This window comes from Barbus barbus, assembly GCF_936440315.1.
Source record: "Barbus barbus genome assembly, chromosome: 40".
Taxonomy (NCBI): Eukaryota; Metazoa; Chordata; class Actinopteri; order Cypriniformes; family Cyprinidae; genus Barbus; species Barbus barbus.
This window is the reverse complement of record NC_136718.1, coordinates 21,179,544-21,197,942: the sequence shown is the minus strand read 5'-3', so window position 1 is coordinate 21,197,942 and position 18,399 is coordinate 21,179,544. Positions and strand designations below refer to the sequence as shown.

The 18,399-nt window shown below is 39.2% G+C and overlaps 3 protein-coding genes across 14 annotated transcripts; 2 read left to right on the top strand and 1 right to left on the bottom strand.

Moving 5' to 3' along the window:
- The first annotated feature begins 855 nt into the window (after positions 1-855).
- On the top strand, positions 856-6,294 carry LOC306859650 (transcription factor NF-E2 45 kDa subunit-like). Of its 2 annotated transcripts, XM_079400784.1 has the most exons (5): positions 883-1,060; positions 1,712-1,809; positions 2,904-2,982; positions 3,401-3,538; positions 4,066-6,087. In XM_079400784.1, exons 3-5 carry the CDS (start codon positions 2,935-2,937, stop codon positions 5,302-5,304), a joined length of 1,425 nt encoding a protein of 474 aa, XP_079256910.1. In that variant the 5' UTR covers positions 883-1,060; positions 1,712-1,809; positions 2,904-2,934; the 3' UTR covers positions 5,305-6,087. The 2 variants fall into 2 exon arrangements, with proteins under 2 accessions (XP_079256909.1, XP_079256910.1); XM_079400783.1 differs by lacking the exon at positions 1,712-1,809 and having other exon boundaries at positions 856-1,060; positions 4,066-6,294.
- On the bottom strand, positions 5,662-9,410 carry LOC306859652 (heterogeneous nuclear ribonucleoprotein A1-like). Of its 10 annotated transcripts, none has more exons than XR_013783316.1 (12): positions 9,314-9,410; positions 8,717-8,836; positions 8,449-8,595; positions 8,147-8,357; positions 7,961-8,053; positions 7,755-7,877; positions 7,595-7,666; positions 7,338-7,511; positions 7,103-7,244; positions 6,931-7,002; positions 5,810-5,879; positions 5,662-5,737 (listed from the first exon to the last, which is right to left on the bottom strand). XR_013783316.1 is itself a non-coding variant. In XM_079400793.1 (11 exons), exons 1-10 carry the CDS (start codon positions 9,401-9,403, stop codon positions 6,951-6,953), a joined length of 1,224 nt encoding a protein of 407 aa, XP_079256919.1. In that variant the 5' UTR covers positions 9,404-9,410; the 3' UTR covers positions 5,662-5,879; positions 6,931-6,950. The 10 variants fall into 10 exon arrangements, 7 of the variants coding, with proteins under 7 accessions (XP_079256919.1, XP_079256916.1, XP_079256915.1 ...); XR_013783318.1 differs by having other exon boundaries at positions 7,107-7,244; XR_013783317.1 differs by lacking the exon at positions 6,931-7,002.
- A 340-nt stretch (positions 9,411-9,750) lies between these two features.
- LOC306859833 (chromobox protein homolog 5-like) lies at positions 9,751-17,829 on the top strand. 2 transcript variants are annotated; one of them, XM_079401156.1, is made up of 6 exons: positions 9,751-9,952; positions 11,014-11,092; positions 11,795-12,010; positions 12,297-12,507; positions 12,939-13,039; positions 14,441-17,829. In XM_079401156.1, the coding sequence occupies exons 3-6, from the start codon at positions 11,871-11,873 to the stop codon at positions 14,580-14,582; spliced, it is 594 nt and encodes a 197-aa protein (XP_079257282.1). In that variant the 5' UTR covers positions 9,751-9,952; positions 11,014-11,092; positions 11,795-11,870; the 3' UTR covers positions 14,583-17,829. The 2 variants fall into 2 exon arrangements, with proteins under 2 accessions (XP_079257282.1, XP_079257283.1); XM_079401157.1 differs by having other exon boundaries at positions 9,842-9,952; positions 11,014-11,088; positions 14,441-16,360.
- The last annotated feature ends 570 nt before the right edge of the window (positions 17,830-18,399 follow it).

Sequence of the window (18,399 nt, the reverse complement as noted above, 5' to 3'; positions counted from 1 at the left end):
ATTTCTCCACCAGAAGTCATTGGTTTCTAATGATTGTGGACCATCATGCACCTGAACGCTCCTTAAGTGCTGTATTATTGAGGGTGAGTGTAACATGACAAGGCATCGGTCAAATAAAATTAAGCACTTCAAATGAACAAGGAAAACACATCCTTTCACCTCACCTGACAATTGTGTCTGAACAATCGTGCTGATTGTCCCGTGTGTGTTTGACTACGGAGGGACTTCAGCAAAGACTCGAATGGTCACTTGCAATGTAAGACACGCTCTTCCACCCTCCCGTCCCCCCTGCTTTCGCTCGCTGTCTGTGGTTAAGCAGCAGATACAGGAACAATGTGGCCTTTCTTACCTGTTGAAGGTGTACATTCCATCCCTACTAAAGCAAGTCGGAAAACAGCCCCTCCTCCGCAAAGCAATCCCAGATTTAACTCCAGGTGCGCCTGCTCGAAGCGTCTGCGCTCAAACCACATCCCTCACGGTGGTTTTCCTTTACATGAACACCTCAGGTCTTTATGAAACACATAGTTCTTATAAAGGAAGTGTGCTTTTTTTGTGATAGATTTTAGGACATGCACTCACCAAAGCTGTGGATGTCAATAACATGTCCTTAAACCACAAGCTGAAGGGTCCGAGTCTATATTTGATCTGGGAAGTCCACAGTATCAGGCGTGAGCTTTGTATATATACATTTGTGGCTTAACCACTTGCTCTTTTTTTCGTGGGAAATATAATTTAAACATATTAAAGTGCGAGTGTTGCATTTAGGAGGGCAAAAAGTGTGGGTGCTTTACAGGAAACCTGCTTGCATCGCCCATAGACCCATCCCATCTGTGTGAGTGACAGCCAAAAGCAGACAGGGTGAGTGGGAGAACGGGTGAATGAGAGAGAAAGACAGGTTGAGCGCATACACACTTGTAGTTCAAAACTAAGAGCATGCAGCAAACTCTTTCACTCTGCACTTCTACACAGGGGTCAGTGGTTACTGCTCTCAGGATATTGTGAATATGACATTGTGAAGACTTTTTCATCTGAGCTTAGTGCTTAAGGACATGCTAATAAGGTACAGTTTGTCAGTTAATCTTCTTTGAGGGTTTGTTGTGAAGTTTCTTCAGTAAATATGGCAGTTGTTGACAGATATTGTACAATTCTGGTTCATCATCAAATTTGAAAGATTCTAAATTACATTTTTGAGTCCTAATTCTAGTCTTTCAAGTTTTTGAGTCATAATTCTAGTCTTTCAAGTTTTTGAGTCATAATTCTAGTCATAAAAACTTTATAAGGACACATTAAATGTAAAGAGTGAGTAAACGTTTTTGCTTTAGAAGCAATTGACAGTTATTACTTTAACTTTAAGGTGTTAAAGTTGTATTATATTTTAAATAAAATCTATTTTACTATTTTTTTTCTTTAAATATTAAGGGTTTATAATGTGAACATTTTATTGAGATGTGAATTTTGTTTTAAAAGTTTCATTTTTAAAAATGGTTTAAATTAAAAAAATACATAATCTGTTTTGAAAAACAAATTAAAAACTTTTCTTTGGTCTAAACCTTTCTTTATTTTTCATTAGACGCTACCCACTGCAGTCACTTTTTGATTATCACAAATATCGCAACGCATGGTTTAGAGTAATGTTTAAAAAGAGAGATGGTAAATATAGTTGAATTTTTAATCTTTCTTGCTTACTGTTGGCTCGTGTGCCCTGGTACAGTGGTTACCAGCTGATGTTGAATCTTGGGAGGCCGGTCCCACAGCCCTGTCCCCTCAGAATTTCAGAAACTAGTCAAAGGAAATAAGCTAGACACCGCGGTAAGGGCAGGATATATGTTTTTTACCCTCAGTATGACAAAAGGAAAGATGTGTTTTGTTAAATACTTTACCACACATGAAATGCCAAACCATTAGATGGTATACATATTATTACTGTCACGTCCTGTCAAACTTGTACCTGACATTTCAATCAGGCAGTGCCTATGTATTTTTACAATTAGCTAAAGATTACTTTCGAATTATATGAGATTGTACTAAAATGTGTGAAATTTTCACTATTTTGTAAAATTGTTCATTTGAATGAAAAAGATAAGCGTAGTTTTTCTCATCGGTATACACTTGCAAGCAGAATATGACATTCGAATTCAAAATTATTGTAATTATAGCTGCATAGTTTTTACGGTACCAAACTATATATCCAATATAACAGGAACCCAACATTGAAGTTTAAAGAGTTTGTTGTGTATAAAAGGCTCTAATACAGCACCAATAAAAGCAAACCCACAGATGAGGCACAAGTTTAATTTGTTTTACACAATGAAATAGCAAAATAAATTAAACCCAGTGGTAACCAGAATGACTGGTAATGCATATTAAATATCATTTAGATTAATTAATTTATTTTTGACATGAGGGAGTGTGCTGAGAAAGTCTTCCTGATGTTCTGTTGTCTGTGGTTAGGCCCCTGCCTTCGTTTACTGGAGAACAGGCTGGGTCCCAAAAGATTGTCTTATCAAGGGTTGACATTACTGTTCGCAAAGCCAGTTGATAGGACAAATCCAGCTCAAAGAAACTTCATGTCCAGTGACACAAAATGACATTTGGAGCATATGGGAAGGGAAATGTGAAACAGTTTCAAACAAGATATATTCTGAAGGTTAATGTCGATTTTTTTAAAGTTTCGGAGTGACATCATCCTCCGTTTACGGGCGTGTAGATGAAAATGTGGTCAAGTCCAACTAAATTTGGTCCCAAGATTGTTGGCATGTGGTCACAGCTGACCTGTATTACCCGTTATGCGAAAGCTTACATTGTTTGCGTGTATTTTTCTCTCTATGTTTAACAAATGCATTTGACTTGACATTCATGTCTGACAAAATACAAAAAGTGAATGATTTCTTTTAATGTTTTAGACTGATTCACTGCATCAGGGGTCTGTCCTGAATGTGTTCAGCAATCAACGGTGTACATCCCCTGAGGATCAGCTGTGGGGTCAGTATCTTTATGAGGACAAAAATATTACAATTCAGCTTTCCCAGCAAGAAAAGCCTAGAAAAATAAAACCTTTTTAAACGAATGAATAAATGCTGTAAAATCTCTGTACCCCGCAAAAATGAATTCTTAATACGCTGAATTACTCCTTTCTTGACTTGTTTTTCAGTAAAGAAAAATATATATAAAAAAAACTAAAATATATTATATATATATATATATATATATTTTACAGTATACTTAAAACACTTTAAAAATAATATATTAAATGTGTGTGTGCATCTGTGCGCGCATTGGTGTAAATTTATCTTGATTAAGAATTAGAAATAATTATAGATTTTACTAAATATTTTAAGACATAAATTCAAATAACAAAAATAATCAACTTTTTTTTTGCATGCACTCTATAAATTTTAAGGGACTGGCAAACCCTGGAAGACTGCATGGGGAGGTGTCAATGTCCACCAATGTCACTGGATTCCGGGCACATCGTTCCTCCCAGCATTTGGATATGGACTTGGCCTGGCAGGAACTGATGGCCATCACAGAACTTCAGGTCGGTACACTGGAACACCCCACTAAACTTGCTCTTTTACATGCACAAATGTCAAAACTCAAGAAAACCTCTGATTATATTATGGTAGGATATAGCCAGTCATTTTACAGTCTTAATGAAATGGTGGCCTTATAACATTTTTCAAATGCTGAATCCCCTGTAAACACACACATTGAGCTACGATCTGCAACAATGGGCCAATTGAGTGATGTGAGGATAAAGGCAGACAGAGAAAGAGGGTGAGTGCTGTATATTGCCGACAGCCCCCTGCATAGCACAATGACCATCTGTTTCGACATGAAACCTGAGCGCTCCTAAGTAAGACCTGCATAAGCTACGGGTGGCACATTCACCCAGGTGGGGTGGTCCTGAGCAGATGACTGAATACAACCCTCCTCTGCAGCACAAATCAACTGCAAACCCTCACTTTACTAGTGTTTTATTGTAAAAGAGATTTGAATTACCTCCAAGGTCAAGTTTGAGTGAAACTGGAGATTCTTGTTATTAAACTATTATTTTTGTCACAGGAGTTTGAGGTACCCAGTGAGAATCCCTTTGAAGCTATTCCATACCTGTCCATGGAGCCCATGGTTTCTCAAGGGGGGTTCGGGATGAGTCAACCGCAGCCAGAATCCATTCCAGCCACTTGTGGTGCCCATCCTGCTGCTGTTTATGAAAATGCATACCCTGAAATGATGCCACCCTATCAACGTTTAAACCCACACATGGATATGCACTACAGCCTCCCTGTCCCTGGCGGCCATGGTACCTCCAGAATGCTTGCGAATACGCAAGCGCTTCATCCTCCTCTCATGAGTATTTTGGAGCACATGAACATGACGACACGCGGTCATGGTATTGCGAAAGATGGCGTTATCAACCTTCACTGCACAGGACAAATAAAACAGGCTTGCGCAGATGATCTCGAGTCAGATTCCGGTTTGTCACTTGGTTCAAGCCCACCGCTTGCCTCTCCTGAGAATGTGGTGCATGGAGTACCTTCGTACTTACCTGCAGATGGTACGATGGGCTACACCGAAAGTGAAAGTATTGGGGAACAATGTTGCATGCGGCAGAGTCTGCTCGGGTCTGTCGACTACCAGCAGTCCTACAGTTCATACCCTGGAACTTCTTTTCCCACACCTACAAATATGCAGCCTATCAACCAGCAGACATATCAACCAATTGCATCAGTGAAGCAATCGGTTTTACCCACAGCCCTGCATGATTTACAACTAAACAGCTCAGGTTTAACAATACTGGGTTCATATCAATCCATGTACCCAAAACCAAAATCGAGCAGTGTTACCGTACCCCTGAGCAGAGATGAGCGGCGAGCCCTCGCTCTCAAAATCCCATTCTCCCTGGACAAGATTGTGAACCTACCAGTGGATGACTTCAATGAGCTTTTGACCCAATTCACACTGAGCGAGGCTCAGCTGGCACTCGTGAGGGACATTCGCAGACGAGGGAAGAACAAAGTTGCAGCTCAGAACTGCCGCAAACGGAAGTTGGAGAATATTGTGTATTTAGAAAACGAGTTGGGACAGCTTAGAGCCCAAAGAGAACATTTAACCAGAGAGAGACTGGAGTTTCAACAAAACCTAGCCATTATCAAATGTCGGCTCTCAGATCTTTACACCGAAGTGTTTTCACAGCTACGTGATGAGGAGGGACACCCTTATTCAGTTGATGAGTATTCACTGCAACAAACTAATGGCAACATTTACTTGGTGCCACGGAATACAGTACTGGAGGGTGAATGAACTGATAAGTGTAAGTCACCCATAGATGGACAACTAAATTCAAGAGGTTGCTACACTTTCACCAATAACTTCAAGTCACTTGTCATGAACAAAGACTTTAAATTTCTTGCAATATCACTCAAATAGTAATTTTTAGCCAAAGAAGTTTAGGACAGAACGACAAAATACGTGTAACTACAGAAATTATGAAGAGCTTTTAAGAACAAGACACTTCCAAACTTTTATGGACTATGCTGCAAGCATTTAGTTAAATACTTTTGTACATTAAAATATTGGTCTAAAACCTAGAATCAGTGTTATGTCCAACATACAGATGCTTTAAGTGCCCTCCACAAGAAACAAAATCAAGTCATTTTTAGTATTAAAAGTTTTATTGGTAAAAAAAGGGTAAAAAACAGGTAATAAAAATAGTCTCTTCAGCTGCATTTGGGTCCTAGAAAAGAGAACAAGTTTGAAGTTTAGAATATTGCAAACAAGATAGAAACTGCATTACAAGAGCAAGTACCTTTTCTCATTTCACCAGTTTAGACAGACAAAATGCCTTAGTGTCAAGAGAGGATTTCACTCATCAGATCCTGAAAAGCAAGAGTAACATGGTCAGCACGTTAAATGTAGAACATGAAAGACCACCAAAGTGGGCATGCATTAAAAAGGGTTTAAGTTCTACAAAATCTTCTGCACCAAACTATGCTGACTGCTGTTACTTCCCCTGTAATATACACAACACTGAATGGGAAGTTCACATTAACTGTACAGCTTCTGCCAATAAAATGTTTTACAGTTACCAGCAGTAGTGGAGAAGTCTGTTCTTACCTACAGGAGTTATAAAAGCGCTGCCTGCTAGTCTTTGAGTGGCGCCCTGTACTCCCTGCTCTTTGCTTCTTCACAGGGCGATGATCTTGCTACTCCTTTCTCAGCCTGCTCCCATGGTTAGACTGATATGCAACCACACTACTCTAGGCATTTGCATTAAACAGCCTATGCTTTTTGAACATTTCACTTATGTTCCCTTACAGGTTATTATTTTTTTTTAAAAAGAGCCAGACGACAGTCTTGAGTTTACATTCTACTAAAAAGGGCTCATAGAAGCTCCCATTAAGTTAAAGTGTACTACACTAAAAGCCCCAGGAAAACAAATGACTAAAACGCACATCTTTTTAAAAAAACAAAAAGGATGTTTTATTTCACCTTGATTGTTACATAAAAATCAAAACCATAAAGACTGAAAGTAGTTCTACATAAAACCTCATTGGAATGCTTTTTTCCATAGACAATATAAAACAAGTCTGCATGACAAATTCATGATGTCCCACACATGATAGCGCTACTGTACACTTCTTCTGGTGGCAGCTGTAAATCTGCCACACCTGTTTGGCTGAGCAGATCTAGGGATGTAAACCTGCATCTGCCCTGTCACTTCTCTCGCTCTCCTCTCCTAAAGCACTCAGTCCTGTTGAACAATATGAACAACAAATGTTAAGCTGCACACTACCTGAGGTTTGTTGTTTCTACACCAGATGTACAGCAAGGTTACAGTATAGCAATGAGTATTCAGTCCAAGACTAACGTATTGGGATTGTTAACCTGTAAGTCTATTTAAAGTAGTCAAAAGAATTTGAAACGAACCTTTCTGAGCTTAAAACCGTCTACCACCAGAGCCACCTCCATATCCACCACCAGATCCACCACCATAGCCACCTAAAAATAGATTTCATGTCATTTAGGATTCAAGTAGTTTATACAAGGCGACTTAAACCAAAAGGGAAGCGTAAAAGGCCATTAAGAAAAAAAAAAATACTCACCACCACCATACGGGCCACTGTTTCTTCCTCCGCCACCTCCAAAGTTCCCTTTCATGGGACCATAGTTGGACTGCTGGTTGTTATAGTTGCCAAAGTCACTGTAGTTACCACCTCCACCGCCGCCACCTCCAAAGTTGCCTATTTGCATTCAAAAACCACATACACCTGGTTACTGCTGACAGTTCAAGTTATTTGTATGGAAGTTCAGAATTCAGACTGGCATCTACTCACCACCTCCAAAGTTTCCATTGCCGTTGTTGTAATTGTCATTATAGCCACCGCCGCTGTTACCGCCACCACCATAACCGCTACCCTGGTTGCCATAACCATGTCCTCCTCCGCCGCTGCTGCCTCCTCCATATCCACGGTTTCCACCATAGTTACCAGGGCCGCCACCATAATTACCTGGAGAAAGCAACAGGAATAAGTTACTTAACATTAACAAGCAAAACGTTTTACTTTCAAAGAATCAAGAAACCACTGCATACCATCTCCGCCACCAAATCCGTTGTTGTAGCAGTCGCCTCCATAACTGCCGCCACCTCCACCACCTCTGCCTCCTAAAAAGGGTTGTGAAAATTGCGTCAAGCCCATACGAAAACTTAAGTTCATCATTCAAAACACTTCAACGTCCACTTAGGCACGTACCTCTTCCAAAATATCCATCACGGTTGCTGCCACCACCGCCTCCAAAGTCATTGTTGTAGCCACCATTGTTGCCATATCTGTTGAAGTTTCCACCTCCTCCACCCCCACCACCACCACCACGGCCTACAGATTTTGTTTTAAAAGATCCATTTAATACATCCAAGTACATTTAAAAAAGAAAAAAACAGCATTAAACACCAACTTACCCCTCATGTTCATGCCAGTGTTTTGCATCTCTTGTTTAGACAGAGCTTTTCTGACTTCACAGTTGTGCCCATTCACAGTGTGGTATTTTTGAACTAAGGAGAGGGAAGATATCAGTGTTAACATTTCTAATAAAAAGACCAACAATATTAAGACACTAAAAGTTACACTTGAACAAAAGCACTTACTGACAATACGATCAACGGCGTCATGGTCATCGAACGTAACAAAGGCAAAGCCTCTTTTGTTTCCGGTTTTGTGGTCAACCATTATCTCAATGGCCTCAAGTTTGCCAAACTGGTTGAAGTAGTCACGAAGATGGTTCTCCTCAGTGTCATCCTTAATGCCACCCACAAATATCTTCTTCACAGTTGTGTGAGCAAATGGCTTATTGGAGTCCTAAAAACTATATGCAATTAGGCATTTGCATTCACACACATCTTTATAAAAAGTATTTGTTTTACAGCAGCTTAAGAGTGTTAAACCTCACCTCTCGAGACACAGCTCGTTTGGGCTCCACGAGCCTACCGTCGACCTTGTGGGGCCGTGCGTCCATAGAGGCATCAACTTCAGACACATTGGAGTAAGTGACAAACCCAAAGCCCCTGGAGCGTTTGGTGTTTGGATCTTTCATCACCTACAACAAGCATAAGGGTTAAAACGCATATTGGTCATCAGCACACCCTTACATCACAATACTTGTTAAGATTACACCATATTGTTGATCACTGCAGATAAGCAAGATAGAAGGAACTTACCACACAATCCGTTAAGGTGCCCCATTGTTCGAAATGCGCCCGCAAACTATCGTCTGTGGTTTCAAAGCTGAGGCCTCCAATGAAGAGCTTCCGCAGCTGCTCTGGCTCACGTGGCTGGCCCTGAAAATAACCCATGATAGTTTAACACTGCGTCGAGTTAATTATTCTGCAGCGAATAAGAAACTAAATGTATTCCTGCGCAAAGCATCATTAATCCTTGAGGTAACAGACTCCATTTGGGGGTGGTCGAACACCTCCGCCATATTGGTGCCGCACAATACGGCCCATTTATAAACCCTACCTTTGTTTCAGTACAACTAGAGCGATTATAAATTAATGTAAACGTCCCATATGCGGCCGGTGAGAAATTAAAACAAAGAAACTACGATTTTCAAGAATACGACCTTCAATGCAAACACATCTATCTGTGCACAGTACAAGAGTCAAAATGGCGGCCGAACATGCTATTTGCATTAACAAAGAGCCACCAACGAGATCCGAGTTAAATCGGAAAACGCTCAAAACATTAAAACTACACTGCTTAAGCCGTTTCTCACAAAAAAAAAAAAACTAGATACATTATCAAAGTCAACCTACCTCTTTGGACATCCTACCGACTATTTCTGTCCGTGCTGCGCCACACGCTTGTCGGTGAGACACACAGAGAGAACTGGGGGGAGATAACATAAATAGCTCGTGCAAGTACAGTCCCCGCCCACTGCAGACGGTGATTGGTTACGCTTCCCGCTTACGCTTTTGTTTTGCGTTTTGACGAAACCTGATTGGCTGAGACCCAAGTCAATCCCTGGAACAGCGGTTAGTGCGTTTACAAATCTCTCAAACATTAAAAAAAACTTTTTTTTTTTTTTTTTTTAACTATTAAAAATACGTTTTAAAAGATATGAGGGGATTAATAATTTACACGTTATAATTTTTTATATAATTTCATTATAATTTTTATAATGAAAATATGTGTTTTTCTATAAAGGTGTAATTAGATATAGCTTTTCATTCAGCAAACTGTGCGTTTAGCTGCCGTGTGACGTGTGCGCATCCCATTGTAGGAGCGTGAGGCCGTTTTTGGCGCGAGAGCGGTTCGCTCAGGCGCACGCTGATTGGCTGGACGCGCCACTGGACGGATGCATGCGCGAGAGGCAGCAAACTCCTGTGTGGAAGAAAAAAGCCGCCGCCGCCTCATTATCCAACACGAATAAGAAAACATCGAACAATATCTCAGTGAGTATACAATAATTATCCACATTAACGTCGGTATATGCTATTGTATGTACTCCTTGCATTGGAAATGATTTAATCCGTCAGTATAACGCTTTAACATGCTAGGATCAGGTGAAATCAGTTCTGCTCGGCCCGCGCTGTTGCTAAGCAAAGGCTTAACGTTACTAGCGAGCACGACGATAATATTCAAATAAATGCGAAAAAGCAAACGAATGCTTTGCTTGCTGCGGTTAGATGTAGAGCACCGAGGATAGAAGTGGAGCGTGTATGCTAACAGCTATATTAGCCTGCTATCATGTGCGCCTGTGTATCGGTGAGCCTTGTTTATTGTTTTTGTTTTTTTGGAGGCATTGACTAGTTGAGCTTGCGTTATTCACAAACACAACACCAGCAAACGCATTGAATTATGCTCTCATTGTATTGCTCTCTCTCTGTGTTTTTGTTGTGTTGCTATTTTGAAATGAGCTTATTGCGAGGCAAACAGTAGTAATCAATGGGACTTCTGTAGCTAAATGTTAGCAGTGCAGCTAGCATTACATTTAAATCCGTTTACTATGTGAATTATGTTTCGCATTGGAAATTAGATCTCATATGGCATGCGTTGTGAAGCTATGAAAACGTGAGAGTCGTGCAGGGCTGTTCAATGTTTTCACATTGTTTGGCCTTGCTCGCTACAATCCTTCAAGAGAGTAAGACAAGGCATTTCTAGCGCAAGGTTGATTAAATATGTATGTTGGTAAATGAAAATTGGAATTGCACCCCAATATAACTGCTTGATTTTAATGTAATGTTTACAGACTGCATGCATTGTTGTTCCTTTAGCTTTGATAACAGTGTGTGCGCAATTTTTACTTCCAATTAAACATTTTAAAGTTTAAAAATAATAAAAAATGTTACAGCTCCTCGAATCAAAGGCATGCTGATCTTTTGTGTCTATATTTAAGAGTTTTCTACAATTGTTAATTAGAGCATTGAATGCGTTCCTTCTTCTGCATGTTTATTGATATACATTTTGGTTATGTGTAAGTGCAGTAATGTTTAAATGAATTGTATTTGTTTAGGGGAGCTCTGAATGCTGTGATCCAAGAATCATCTCTGCACTGTAAGAGGTCACGTGCGTCCTCCAATAGCATACTGTAGGTGAGTTTCTAAAAATAAATACTGATTTTTAAGGTAAGAAAGATTTAACCTTAAGTCGTGAGATTTTTCTCATACTACCCAGCCTTTGTTGTTGTCAAGTTAAAAATAACTTTAGCTCATGATAAGGTTATTATTGTTGGAAATAAAATTTTCACAATATAGACAACAGTCCATAATAATGCCATACAATATAGGTAATACTTCGACCAGTGAAATTTCATGATTTACAGTGCTAAATAATTGCTTAAGTTAACACTGTCCTTTGTCTCCAGGCAATTATTAAAGAGAACAGTGAGTAATAAAATGTAATTGAAGAGACAAATTTCAAGACCATTGAAGTAAACTCCTTTTCTACATTCTTAACAACACTATCATCATATATCACCAGTAGAAGTTAGAGAATCTAAAATAACTAGCATCGAATTTGCTGTATGAATTAGATGTTGTAAATTAATACTTTCTCAAATTATGATCAATAGTGCTGGTTGATTAATTACATAACCGACAGCAATAGAGTTATTCGATGTTTACACTGCAAGACCTAATGCACGTATCTATTTTGATGTTTGTTTGTATTCAAGATATATTTGAAATGAATATGCATCTGAACAGTCAAATACACTCTTCTTTTTGTATTTTTGTATGGTAAAGGACTGCCCTGTTTCTAACTTTAATAACACTTTTTTTTTTTTTTTTTTCCAGTGGAAACACTTTCCTCCCCGGACCAGGGAGCCACACAGGTCACACTTGCCCATTGAAAAGACATTAAGAATAGGCCATGGGAAAGAAGAACCTGAACCGTGAAGATGATGAGGCTGCTTCCTCAGATGAGGAAGAGTATGTAGTGGAGAAAGTCTTGGACAGGCGAGTTGTGAAGGGCCGTGTGGAATATTTTCTGAAGTGGAAAGGCTTTTCAGAGTAAGTCTTCATTGTACTTAAGTAGTGTAGACCGTTTAATCTCAAGAAGATGTGGGTTTGTGTTACTGCATGTAAAAATCTTAATGCATGACTATGAAAAACAAAAGTAGTTTTTAACACTGAGATGAAGTGAATAAGTCTGATTTAAAAAAAAAAAAAACTAGTTTGAAGAACACTCAAGAACATAGTTTTGTCATAGTATGTAAACTTCCTGAAGGCTTATCTATTATGTGAGGATATCCAGGCGCTTTAGTTTATGGTGCATGAATCATGCGTTTTTTTGCAGCAAACACAACACATGGGAACCAGAGAAGAACCTGGACTGTCCAGAGCTTATTGGCGAGTTCATGAAGACCTATAAAAAAGGAAGCAGCGGAAGCACACCCAGCACAGGCTCTTCTTTGGCCCGTCCCAAAGACAGTAACAGCAGCACCAGCAAAAGGAAAAACTCAGAGGAAGAGAACGGGAGCGGCAGCAAACCCAAAAAGAAAAAGGAGGTAAGAGCTTAACAAAAAAAGGTTTAAGGGCTCTCGCTTAAACTTCATTTAAATGTAATTACTATGCAATATCCATCCTGATATTGCGAGTACATCCAGAGGGTTGAAATTCTCTCTAAAATGTTTCTTAGCTCATTACTTGCTTAAAGGAATAGTTCCACCATAAATGAAAATTTGCTGAAAATGTACTCACCCTCAGGCCATCCAAGATGTAGACGATTTTCTTTTCATTGAGAGAGATTTTTGGAGAGATTTAGCTTTACATCATGTTCTCACCAGTGGATCCTCTGCAGAGGATGGGTGCAGTCAGAATTATTTTGCTTTATGGGCTCGTATTTTGGACAGAATCAAAGGTTTACAGTTAAGTGCGTTTATGATGGATTGGTTTGTTATAAACAACGATTTTTGATTGTCATCTTTGTGTTTTCTAGGATGAGATCCTTGTAGCAAGAGGTTTTGAGCGAGGCCTGGAGCCTGAGAAGATAATTGGAGCAACAGACTCCTGTGGAGACCTTATGTTCCTTATGAAGTGGTGAGTGAAACCGTTCTTTACATATCGGGTGCAATTTATTTAAATGAACACATCTGAACCAAAGCCACAAGTCTGGCCATATTCTAGTTAAAATAACTGGGCATTTGATGTTGAAATTTAATTTAAATCCCATCACAAGTGGTCACAGGAGATGCATGTCGATACCATGAGTAATCAGGGAAGTGCCTCAACTGACCAATTGTGATTTGATCACCCGACATGAGTGTTAGGACAATAGTGTCAATGGCTGCATTTACATTTACATTTATTCATTTAGCTGACGCTTTTATCCAAAGCGACTTACAATTGCTATATATGTCAGAGGTCGCACGCCTCTGGAGCAACTAGGGGTTAAGTGTCTTGCTCAGGGACACATTGGTGTCTCACAGTGGATTCGAACCCGGGTCTCTCACACCAAAGGCATGTGTCTTATCCACTGCGCCATCACCACCCCCCGCCATTAACACCTGGCATTATGTCTGAAATGATGCAAACTGCCCCATTCTTCGTTTCTTTGTCAAATTTGCTCACGTTCGCACTCCTGCACTGTGTGAGACTGTACAACCATTATTCTTTTGTCACCATTCTATAGCTATTTACACCTGTACATTTGAAACCCTTCATTGTAGTCTCCACTCTGCATTTATTTGTATTTGTCTGTTTTACAGTTTCTGTATTTCTCATCTTGTTTTTTTTACATAAAATATATGGCCTAATGTGATGATTAAACTTCACAAGGCTGTGACTTAAATGTGATTGCTGCACATTCAGAGTCAAAACTCAGATTTGTTAAGATTTCTACAGGCTAGCAGTTTCAGAGCAGTTTGCAATCAGTGAATACCACACATTTTATGCTTGGCCAACACTTATACTGTTGATGAATTATGACGTTATTGTATTAGCAAGGTGTAATAATCTCTGTATTGATACGCTAATGCCTAGACTTCAATAAAACGTCAAAACATTTGTTTTGCGCCAGTCTGTTTAATTGAGTAAAAGAATCTGAGTTACATGATTTATTTTGAAATTGTAAATGTTTCTTCTGTATGGACTTAGTCTTCATCATATTTGTGCTGGTCTTAAAAGGTGTTAAAGTAATAAACCTGATTTTACAAACTCTGTAGAAACCCTGATTTTTATGACAGTATAGTATGCAATAAATGTAAACAAAGCCAATGCCTGATATTGGATCAGTTTGTAGTATCTGGAGGTTAGCCAATCATGATGTCTTTTACATCTAGACATCTGTCTAAGCTTGAAGAAGCTTTAACTAACAAATTAAGGACATTTGAGCCTGTCTCTCAGTTTCAATTAGAACTGAAGCTAATGCTGATGTATAACACTACAATTGTCCACTTAATGTAAATTTGTCTTTCCTTTGTTGCTGATGTCCCACCACAGGAAGGACTCTGATGAGGCAGACCTTGTGCTCGCAAAGGAAGCCAATCACAAGTGCCCACAGATCGTCATTGCCTTCTACGAGGAGCGTCTGACCTGGCACGAAGACGGCGACAAGAAGGAAAAGAGCGCCACAGCGGTTTAAAGTGCAGAGGGAGGAGGAAAGACGCTGAGTCCTCCAAACCTTGTGCCCTTTGTCACACCGGTGACACTCTCATAGCCAACTTTTAACGGACCATTTAGTAAAAAGCAACGGCCAGCGAGTAATGGAGGTTACTGCCCATCATGACAACCTCTGTTCACCCTTCATGAAAAAACATCTCTCACCAGACAAACCGAAAGGCCATGGCGAACGGTGGCTGCAGCAGAGCAGTGGAATGTGATCTCTCTTCTCTTACTCGCTCTGATCTTCCTTCTATTTTGTCATAATTTGTGTATTTGTGCCCCTACAACTATGTTCTTATGATGTGTTGTGTGCTAGTGTAGATGTGAAACAATGGAAACCCGTACAAGTCAAACTTTTAACTTTCATTCACACAGTTGATTTGGTAGTGTTGCTGGAAATGACTGAAAATATCAGTTGCGTGTGCGTTTAACATCTAAAACGCTGGACAAAGACGTGATGGCGTTGGTTTCATTTCACAAGCTGATGTCACCCTCTCTACTGATTTCTGCTTTGTTTCTTAGTTTTTTCAATCAGGTAGAATTAATTTTGCTGTATCACCATTTTAACCTTAATAATGACCCATGTGGGCCAAAATCCTTTTTTTTTTTTTTTTTTTTTTTTGGTTTCTGATTGTCAGTAAAGCCACAAAGAATATTAAATTTAGAACATTGACATCCATTTTCCCCCCTCGTTCTCCCTCTTAACGTCTTTGTAAAACTCTTCTACTTTAAGAATTCGCCCATTTTTACCACTCTTACCTTTTATCTCACTGTTGCTTGCAGGAGGGCAGACAATCGTCAGCATGTGAGTGTGTGATGGGACATTTTGTTTCTACACTTTTTTCATGAAGCACCATAGGTTTAACTGATATGCTCCCTCTTGTGGCTGATTTGGTGAACACATTCCCTGTTTGACCTCATGAACTCAGAGCTGTTCTCATTCACGTGGTAGTTTAATCATATGTCGGGTTCTTATTACTTTTTTAACCTAGAGTTGACTCAATAAAATGGTGTTTATCAAGGTTACATGCCTATACTAGAGTTTTGTGCTCTGTAGTGCTTTGTGTGCTTTGCAAAGCCACTGAACAAAAGCTACTCCTTCGAGATCACTTACAGCAGGAAAAGAGCTTGTTTTATTTGAAATGTACACGTGCAGTCCACTGACAGTAGAATAGCGAGAAAGGTTTGGCTTGAGTTGTTTGTAATGTGAGGGAAAGTTTTTAAACAGGGTTGAACATTGTGTAGTTACATTTTTCTTATTTTTGGTATGGTTTTTATATTTCAAAAGGACCATCCCTTCCATGATCACTTATACAAATGACTAGCAGTTGTTTTTAAAATGTGCAACAATAGTTGTCTTTTGCTATGTTAAGTGCATAGCCTTTTTTAATGTCCTGTACCATACTGTAGTAAATCTAGTTTTCAACACTAACAGTTGAACGTTTCAGGAAACCATAAACCTTGGCTTTCTGAATCAAATCAAACAAAATAAATTTCATTGTAGTGCTGAGATTATGAAGTTTCACGCTATGCAATGTTTGTGAAAGCGCAATTTAAACAAATTTTTATTTTAACAAATCAGATACACATCATCTCATTTAGTGCAGTGATAAGTTTAACCAGAAAAGCAGTGCTGATGTGTACCAGCAGATGTCATAGTGGAGCAAGTCTTGCCTACTTGTTTCTACCTACCAAAAAATGTACACCATAAGTTGCATAGGGATTCTAAATACAGTAAAAAAACAAAGGATTCCTGGGTGTATTTGTACTTTTCATTCTTACTAAAAGACTAAAAATATATATACTAAAAATATTTGGCTTATAAATGCATTATATTTGATATGTTTCAGAGCTCATATATCAATTTATTTCTCTATTTCAACCTAGTCTTGATGCAGTTTAATGCCAGTATTACTCGTTTCATGCAACATCCCATGCAGAACATTTGAATGAATGCCATATGTTGAATGTTTCCATAGTGCACTCGTTTTCAATTTCACAGATATTCAGTATCGCAGTCATATCTTACGGATGATGACAATAGCCTAGCCCTGCAGATTTGCTTTAGCCTCATTATATAGACTTCCAGTTCACTCTTTTCCATTTGTATCATGTTTCTGAGACATTTGGCCTTTTGTAAATGTGGCTTGTAGCTCCTTCATGGCCTCAGCTTCGCACAGTCCAGTCTAAGAGAGGTGGTGTCTGAGCCGTAACCCCTCCCTGTAATACCGTTTTCTCGACTACCTCAGTGGCAGTGGAATTTTCCAAAGGGGAAAGGAGAAGCGCTTCAGCTCTGAAATGGAATGCAGAGGTCACTAGTAAATGTTCACCCCCGGGGAGCAGAAGTCTCAGCAGATAGCTGAGAGGCTGCATTTATGCTTTATGGAACGCTGGAGAGCTGTCACACTCGCTCTGCTCCACAAAGACTCGAGGAATGTAAGATCAGGAGAGATGGAGAATAGAGTATGTGAAGTCACATTTGAAAACGGTAGCAAAATGACTGTTGAAATTAATTAGGATTGGTGTGTTAAATTAATAGTTTGACCAAAACTTTCCTAAATTTAATTAAAGATTCTTTATTGGCATCGATGGTAAAAACGTTTTATACATCCATATAAATAGAGGGGTTTTGCAGTGATGCCACAGAAGAACAATTTTTGGTTCCCCAAAGAACCTTTCAGTGATCAGTTCTTAAAAGAACTGTTATTTTCTTAATGTGAAGAAAATTTCTTTATTCTAAAGAAGCTTTTTCCTCTCTAGAACCTTTTGTCCAATGGAAGGGTTCCATAGATTATTAGGGTTATTCATGGAACCAGATTATTAAAATGGTTGTTCAGATTATTCAAATGTCTTTCACCCTCAGAGAAAAATGGTTATTTTAAGGTTCTTTGGGGACCAAAAATGATGGTTCTCTTAAAACAACAAATTCTTTTTTGGCAATGATAGTTCCATGAAGAACATTTAATGTCCATAGAACCTTTAGAACTTCTTTAGATAATTAGAGTGACCTTTACACTAAGAACAAGTGGTTCTTTTAAGAACTATTCACTGAAAAACTCTCTGGGAAACCAAAAATGGTGGTTCTACATTAATAAACCAGAAGGTTCTTTATTGGTGTGAAAAATCATCCATGGATCCTTTCCAATACACAAAAGGTTCTTTAAATTATTAAATTGTTCTTTACATACTCCAAAAATTGATCTTTTAAATGGTTATGGAATTGCTGCAAAAAAAAAAAAAACAACTTTTAGAACCTTTATTTTCAAGAGTGTATGACTTTCTTTCTGTATTAATTCTTCAAAATAACTTTTCGTTTCACCAAAGAAATGGCGTAAAGGGTGAGTAAATGATCACATAATTTGAACTTTTGGACAAACTATTCCTTTAAAGTCATAATCCTCGTGGTAAAACCCACAATGTTGAACTATGAGCAGAACGTTGGGGGTTTGCCTTTCCTGAGCAACGTTTCTACCAATAAGCAAAGAGTGCATGCTTTGAATATGTTTACTGAGGCAAAAAAGTTAGCGAGCGGCGAATAGAGACTGTGTGCATGATTTCTGGGATGCATGTGGTCCGATGGGTTTTTGCTGCGCATAAGCTCTAATAGATGGCTGTCAAGGGGACCACTGAACAGCTGTGGTCGAGGGCTGGAGTTTGGGAGGGGAAGACTGCAGCAGTGTGTTCGATCCACACTGCAGCACCGTCCAAACCGCTGGAACGCACACACAAAGTGCACTCGAGCGCCGTCGCTTCCTTCGGGTCAGCGATCGGCGTCCTGTAGGCCTCATAAGCGCGAT

Coding starts and splice junctions, on each gene's coding strand:
- LOC306859833 (XM_079401156.1), top strand. CDS start 11,871: ATGGGAAAGAAGAACCTGAACCGTGAAGATGATGAGGCTGCTTCCTCA. Junction 12,508..12,938: donor AACCCAAAAAGAAAAAGGAG/GTAAGAGCTTAA, acceptor TGTGTTTTCTAG/GATGAGATCCTTGTAGCAAG. Junction 13,040..14,440: donor CTTATGTTCCTTATGAAGTG/GTGAGTGAAACC, acceptor GTCCCACCACAG/GAAGGACTCTGATGAGGCAG.
- LOC306859652 (XM_079400790.1), bottom strand. CDS start 9,403: ATGTTATCTCCCCCCAGTTCTCTCTGTGTGTCTCACCGACAAGCGTGT. Junction 8,358..8,448: donor AACGAGCTGTGTCTCGAGAG/GTGAGGTTTAAC, acceptor TATAGTTTTTAG/GACTCCAATAAGCCATTTGC. Junction 7,667..7,754: donor TGATGGATATTTTGGAAGAG/GTACGTGCCTAA, acceptor AACCCTTTTTAG/GAGGCAGAGGTGGTGGAGGT.
- LOC306859650 (XM_079400783.1), top strand. CDS start 2,935: ATGTGTTCAGCAATCAACGGTGTACATCCCCTGAGGATCAGCTGTGGG. Junction 2,983..3,400: donor CCCTGAGGATCAGCTGTGGG/GTCAGTATCTTT, acceptor ATAAATTTTAAG/GGACTGGCAAACCCTGGAAG. Junction 3,539..4,065: donor TGGCCATCACAGAACTTCAG/GTCGGTACACTG, acceptor TTTTTGTCACAG/GAGTTTGAGGTACCCAGTGA.